Here is a 7,030-nt window from a genome sequence, read left to right as displayed (position 1 = left end):
CTTTGTTAAAACAGTTGTCGAGGTGTGAACTTGGGGGAGTGAAAGACCCCGGCTCAGAAAAGATTTGGGTCGCCGGGGGCGCGTGACCCAAGACTACGGTAACACTGCTCACCACGCCTCTCAGTCGTTATAAAATACCAGGTCACCACATGCCTTTTGTGGCTTATTGCTTCAATATACCCCTCCAATGTATAGTAGTGAATATGTCATTGTGTGTATGCCACATAATATAACACTAACAACCTCCCATCAGGTTTCAAATGGCTTGGGAGCCTTTCCAACTCCAAAACACGGCACTCATCAGACAAGACAGACTCAAGCCATAATGGGAAGCGTAATAGTGTCACACCAGTGGGCAGCCAGTCAGCGGATGACATGGAGTCCCGTCTGCACAGCCCTGGCTATGTTCGCTCCACTGACATGTACTCCCATGTGGGCACGACGCCCCGCAGAGAGAGCACTAGAAAGAAGAAGGGTGCCAGCAAAGCCGAGATAGGGCAGAGCCAATGCCTGGCGGGCGACTACGTTCGAGAGTCTCCTCTTCTGACTGCCCTGTCTGCCACCAGCCTGCCCTGTCTGGACAGGCTTCAGCCCACTCCTGTCCAAGCGAGGCCACTGCCACTGCCCCCGACGCCCACCCACTCTCCATTTAAAGACTCCAAATTCTCCAATAGAAGCGCTACGGAAGACGCTAGAACCGCTTCAGTGGACACCCTGGAGAGTCAAGAGGCCACATTGAGACATGCGGATCCCGGCAGTGCCGTAGATATCAAGCCCTCAGAGATGGCTGCAGTTAATGCTGTGCTCCCCCGTACATCTTCCCTGGCCCCTCAGTCAGCACTGGTGTCGGCCAGCAGCCGCACACAGGATTTGTATATGGTGATGGATCCTATAGCGACTCAAGTAGCCCGGGGCTCTGCGGAAGACCAAACAGAGAAGCATCAACAGTCGATGAGGACACAGGAAACCAGCAAGCCCCTTGAGGATTCACAGGAAGTGGAGCTGGAGACACTTGATGGGTGAGAATAATTTGTGTGTTAAAAAAAAAGTGTTATAAAAATATATATATATCTAAAATGATGGACAATTGCTAATCCACAACTTAAAGTAGCTCTACTCGCAGGTACATTTTTATGGGTCCCTTAATTTTATTTTTAATTATTATTATTTCAAAAATAATTTCAAAAGTAATTTAATGAATAAATAAAAGAAATTCCATAAATTAGAAGAATAAAAATAAAAAGTAGGCTAGTTAAATGATCTACAAGTTCAACTTGTAGATCTGCTATTTTCATTAGTTTGGGTCCCTGGCAAATGTCTAATTTCTCTTTTGGGTCACAGGCTAAAAAGTTTGGGAACCACTGGTCTACAGTGTTGGTGAGATTGATTGATTGATTGATTGATTGATTGATTGATTGATTGATTGAAGACTTTATTTAACGTTTGCATAGAAAAAGGTACAGTTTCATGACGGTACAGTTCACTGGTACAAGGTCTACTAAAAGGAGATCCTAGAAAAGACTAAGCTTATTTCCACAGGAAACAAAGACAAAATCAAAGACAAAATGCAACATAGGTAGCACACGGGAAATGTAGGCTAAAAAGTCTTTAAAGTGAAATAATATCTCGTTTATCTTAATTTATTGGAATTGACTCGTTTCAACAATAATTTTGAAAGCAGCAGTGCTACTTTCTTCATCATTAATTAGGCCTACATCGCCAAAGTTTACCATGATTAATGATTATCGATTACTGACCATAACTGTCTGTCAACAAGCATGCGCACTGGGTCCCTCTCGTCCCGCACGTCCAGTGCCTGACAGCCTGCTGTGCTGTGTCTGTAGACCAGACCAGAACGCAGCTCAAGGCTAACGTTACGCCCCCGCATGCATGTTCAAGCTCAACAGCTGGGCTGGTTCCGTAGCGGTACAGTAGAACTGTGTGAGATTCGGGAGTCGGGACCTATGCTGCCAATCAGTAGGCCTACAGTCTGGGTCCTGGGATGATGAAGACAATGAGCAAAAGGTGAGAATGCAATTATTTTAATTGGTTTAACCTGGTTGTGATAGAGTATTGGGATTTATCTTGAAGTGTGCGCTGATGGTGAAGTTGCAGAATATATGAGACGGTTGCCTAATTCCTCAGATAAACTTTATTATCCCTCACGGGGACATTAATTTAGCCCATCAATATTCCAGACAAAATAACATGAAATCTAAAATAAGACTAGGCCTACAGCTTGGTCTCTCAAGTCTTAAATCACATAGCCTAGACTGAGTGTAACAAAAAAAGAAAAAGCTATATGTGATCAATAACAAATAATGGGGGGAAATTCTGATTTAAACCTGAATGTTATACAGGCTGATATAGTTTAATCAAGGAATAGACCTACAATGTTTGTCTAGGCTATGATTGATTGATTGATTAATTGAATACTTTAGAAGTTCGCATAGAAAGCACAGCACAGGACAGAACAGTTCAGATAAGGTCTATGATTTAAACCCAAGAAATCACAACAGCTTGTTTACATTGGGGTCATTTTGTTCTCAATTCATTACTGAGAATACAGACATTAAATGACAGACAAATGATGTACACCTGTCATCATGTAAAAGTAAAAATACAAAATAACCTACTTGTTTGACTTTAATATGCAAACAATCAAATATAAAAAAGCCATACAGTGAAGCTGCACTCACAGATGCCATCATTTTAAAATAATTTTGAGAGCAATCAAATTGTATTTTGAAAAGTTTACAAACCATTAAAAAAAGTCTATGCCCACAGTAAGTTATATGACAAGTAGGCCTAGTTTTAGATTGTGTGTCAGAATGCAGCCTTAGTAAACCATTGACAGAAATAGCCTACTTTTAAATCAGTTGGCTATCATTCTGGAATGCCCAGAATGCTTCTCATCTCCCAGTTCAGCACCGTCTCAGTGTGTTTGTTATATGGGGGAGTAGGGGTTCATGACTGCTATTACATAAGGGCAGAAATTTGGTCCTGACTCTCTTTTCAGCCAAAAGCATGATAAGACTGCTTGCTATGAATAAGTGGGGCTCATGAGCCAATTATGTTCACCCCACTGACCCAGTTCAAACTTGACCCTGGTATTAGTACTGTCCTACATATCTTTGTTTGGACTCTGATGGTCTTTGATCAGAGATGAGGAAATTATGATTATTCAGTCTACTGATGCTTGTACATCTCAAAATCCAACAGTCAAGCATACATACAACGTTTTTGGTCTTTTGGAGAAGGCAATCTCAATATTCTACATCTGTCGGCATTTGGTTTGGTTGGTGATAGTCTTCACACACATTATGTTTCTTAGTACTCAAGAGGAAGCATGCGTGTATACTGTGCAGAAATTCCTGTAATTATAGATATATAGCCTATACCATATGGCCCTTCAACAGGGGGTCCAGGTTCAACGCCTCACAGTGCGAGGCGTTGTGAGCTTGTAGATCGGCTATTTTCTGCAAAGAGGTTTGGTGTAGAGGGGAAAAATAACTGAACTGAAGTACAGAGCGAAAGGTCAAGTTTATTCAGTATTGACGGTTCAAGTGGTTAAATATCTGAAAACACAAATTGACATGAATCCAAAATACATTGGTAATTGTGCTGTCAAACATTGAAACTATATGGAATCTATGAAAAGGTTAAGGGGGTCCCTGCTTCATCTCTCTCTCAACTAAGGGGTCCTTGGCCTGAAAATGTTGAAGACCCCTGGCCTATACAGTATGTACTGTAGGCTATATAATTCTTTGGTGTGTGGAGCATGTTTACACAAAAGTGTTTGAATGTTTATGTATGCATTGTGTGTCATACAGACATGTAGCCCCAGGTAACTGTGTGTACCTGTACCTGTGTGTGCAGTGTACAGTGTACAGTGTACAGTTTACTTTGCAGACGCTCTTAATCCAGAGCGATTTACAATAAGCAGGGTAGTACATCAATATAATAAGCAATGTAATACATCAATACATCAACGTCATCAATACATCAATTGCATAGAAATCTCAATCTAGAAAAACGTAGGTGATGTCGTAGGTAGACCAAGCACCACCTATCAGTAAATAACTTTATATAAAACCTAAGAATGCTATCTAGCTTTCATGTGCGGTCATTGAGGGTAGGCGAGTGCTATGGTAAGTGCTATGGGCTTAGGTGGAGTCTGAAGAGGTGAGTCTTCAGGTCATGGCGGAAGCTAGGGAGTAGGGAGTGAGCCTGTTGTTCTAAGTGCGACAGGGAGTTTATTCCACAGTTACTTTGGGGGCCAGGAGGGCGAATTGTCTAGGACAAGTGGATTTTTGTCCTGGAGTTTTTAGCGAGGGTTCTGTCAGCATCCCTGTGTTAGCTGATCTGAGAACGTGTGGGGTTGTAGGGGTTGATCAGGCTTTGGAGGTACGTTTCTGGTCTTACATGTGTGTGTTAAAGGAGTAGTTCACCCCCAAAATGACTTTTTTACTATGTATTACTCACGCCATGGAGACTTGAGTTCAATATTTCTTTGTATTTGTCGCATTTCTAAGACAAAAATGTGATTATAGTAAATTTACCCCCATTGATTCCAGATGGGGACCCAGATGCATTTGGGTCTCCATCCGGAATCAATGGGGGAACATTTATTGTAATCAAATTATTGTTTTAGGAATGCGACAAAAATCTAAAAATATTATTGAACTCAAGTCTCCCTGGCGTGAGTAATCAATAGAAAAAGTCATTTTGGGGGTGAACTACTCCTTTAAGTGTGTGTGAGTGTGTTTGATATAACTTACAGCTGTGAAAGAGAGCGCTGCTGGCTAACTCAACAGGAAGTGTTGTAAAATAATTGACATCCATCCTGGGAACCCCAGCCAGCCAAGGACAGGGAGGTTCCCCTGGATTACGCTTAAAACTGGGCACAGCGGAGCTTTATGTATTATAGGACAGCTATGTTACAAAACCACACAGCGTTTGTATTAGACAAGCTAGCTTTTGTTATGGTTTGCCACTTTTCCTAATCTTCCTGATCAGAATCACTGTATCTAAAATAAATGCAATGTACTGTACAGGGATTTGTTTGCGGTGGCAGTGGGGGTATGATTCATTAGTGTCAGTAGTACAGTATGTACGAAACAGTACATACTGTACTACTGACACTCATGGTACTAGGACAACAGGACCTACATGCATGTATAATTGGGTACGCTGTGTTTATTTGTCTGTTCTTTGCTGGGAGAGAGAATCAGTGATTGACTGAGAAGAAAGGCATGCTGGGGAGGCTGGGGGCAGCTAAAGTTGGACATTGTGTGTGTCTGCGTGCGCGTGTGTGCGCGTGTGCGTGTGTGTGTGTGTGTGTGTGTGTGTGTGTGTGTGTGTGTGTGTTTGTGTGTGCACGCGCTGCGTGCGTGTGTGCGTGCGTGCGCGCGCTTGTGTGTAGATCCATGTTCCCATGCGTGCATAAACTTAGAGTTTCAGTGTTGGGAACACAAGGTCAAGTCCCCTGACATTACTCAAGGAAATATGCAGCATGTTGAAGAAGAGCAGAGGTCCCCCCCCAAAAAGAAAATCAGACTGCCAACACATACTTTCACTCACGCTACACACAGGGGTGTCGCACCAAATTCTGGGCCCTGGTCACTGCGGGCCCCCGATGAATGTTCCTCATAGGGGGAGGGGGTTAAACCCATTTAGACTGGGAACGCATTATTACGCGTTATTTTGTGCTTTAACTATTGAAAAATAGCAGATAGCTTGTAGATCTGCTATTTTTGAAAAATCTTTACATTTTTGGAAAACCTACTGTATGTTTCTATGTCAGGTGAAGGACCCCCAAAATGATATGTATTTGGCCACGGACCCCCATCTCAAAATATTTAGTTCCAGGGATCCCCCAGAAGCAAAATTTGAATTACAAATGTTCGCTTAAAAAAATATGTATATAGACCCATTCAAAGATTTGCACACGTTTTCACGACTTTTCAAAAATAGCAGATCTACAAGCTTGCAGCACGGCAATTCCAGGCCTCTCCACCTTGGGCCCTAGTAACTCAGTCCCACTTTTCCCCTCTTGTGACGCCCCTGCTTTCACTCACGCTACACATACGAAATTGACCATTTGTACTCTCTCAGAGTTCAATCAACACTGGTGATTTTACTGCGCATGCCTTCCATTGTCCCTTAAGGGGGTTGCTATTTTGCAAGCAGTTGCTGGGTGTTGTCATATTAACACACTGTTTGTATTAAAACGTTATGCAAGAGCATGCGATTGACTGCCGCAGTCACACAGAGAACATGAGCATGTTTTGTCTTCTTCTTTGCCGCTGCTGTGTATTTACGAATGACTTGCAAAGCAAGAGCCAAGAAATAATGACGCTGTGAATATCCCATAATTTAAATGATCAAAATGTTAAATAAAGCTAGAAAGGATGTTACTTATAAGTTTATAATCTACACGCTTGGTAACTTAGGTCACCTACGTACATATCTGCCACAGTTTGAAACTGAAACAAAAATATTGACAGCACACACAGACCTTTGTGCATACTGTGCATTCCTGTGTTTGAACAATCCACTGGAAATTTTGATCTCATGATGACAGGATTACTAAATATATACTCTGATGTTTTTCATCTGCCCTTTAGTCAGCACAATGCCATGGATAGCAGTGGAGAATATGTCAAGGTAAGTTATTCAGTTTGAGGATTTTGACTCTATTCTTAGATGTGTGATTTTGAGTGTTTGTGCTTGTATGCTTTTCCATCTTATCTGCAACTTCTTTCCATTAAACTGTAGTCATGATTCTGCTACTCTGACTACAGTATGTGTCTCTTACGGATTCAAGTTTTTGTTCATCTCAATGGCACGACTGCTGCTACTGGTTAAATAAAGGTTAAATAAAAATTCCAGCCTCTCTATTTGTGGGAGACTAGGGGGAGAACCAATGGGGAGACAGTGCTGTGTTCACAGCAGTCAAGCTCTAATTGAATTAGGACTTTTGACATAAAAGACTCTGGAAATACAGCCTATTTAAGGGGAATAGTTT

The 7,030-nt window shown here is 41.9% G+C and overlaps 1 protein-coding gene across 2 annotated transcripts in view; it reads left to right on the top strand.

The window, feature by feature from the left end:
* Positions 1–925: 925 nt before the first annotated feature.
* The window catches only part of sh2d3cb (SH2 domain containing 3Cb), a 31,419-nt gene continuing 25,314 nt past the window's right edge, over positions 926–7,030 (top strand). Inside the window, exons 1-2 of one of the 2 annotated variants that reach the window (XM_080738067.1) lie at positions 926–1,019; positions 6,630–6,669. In XM_080738067.1, the coding sequence (XP_080594193.1) occupies positions 952–1,019; positions 6,630–6,669 (108 nt within the window). In that variant the 5' untranslated portion in view covers positions 926–951. Of the gene's footprint in view, positions 1,020–1,899; positions 2,026–6,629; positions 6,670–7,030 lie in introns of those variants that run through there. The other variant, XM_080738068.1, reaches the window with a different exon arrangement.

This window comes from Nannobrachium achirus, assembly GCF_963921795.1.
Source record: "Nannobrachium achirus genome assembly, chromosome: 12".
Taxonomy (NCBI): Eukaryota; Metazoa; Chordata; class Actinopteri; order Myctophiformes; family Myctophidae; genus Nannobrachium; species Nannobrachium achirus.
The sequence above is the reverse complement of the archived record's forward strand: the minus strand, read 5'-3'. Positions and strand labels throughout refer to the sequence as shown.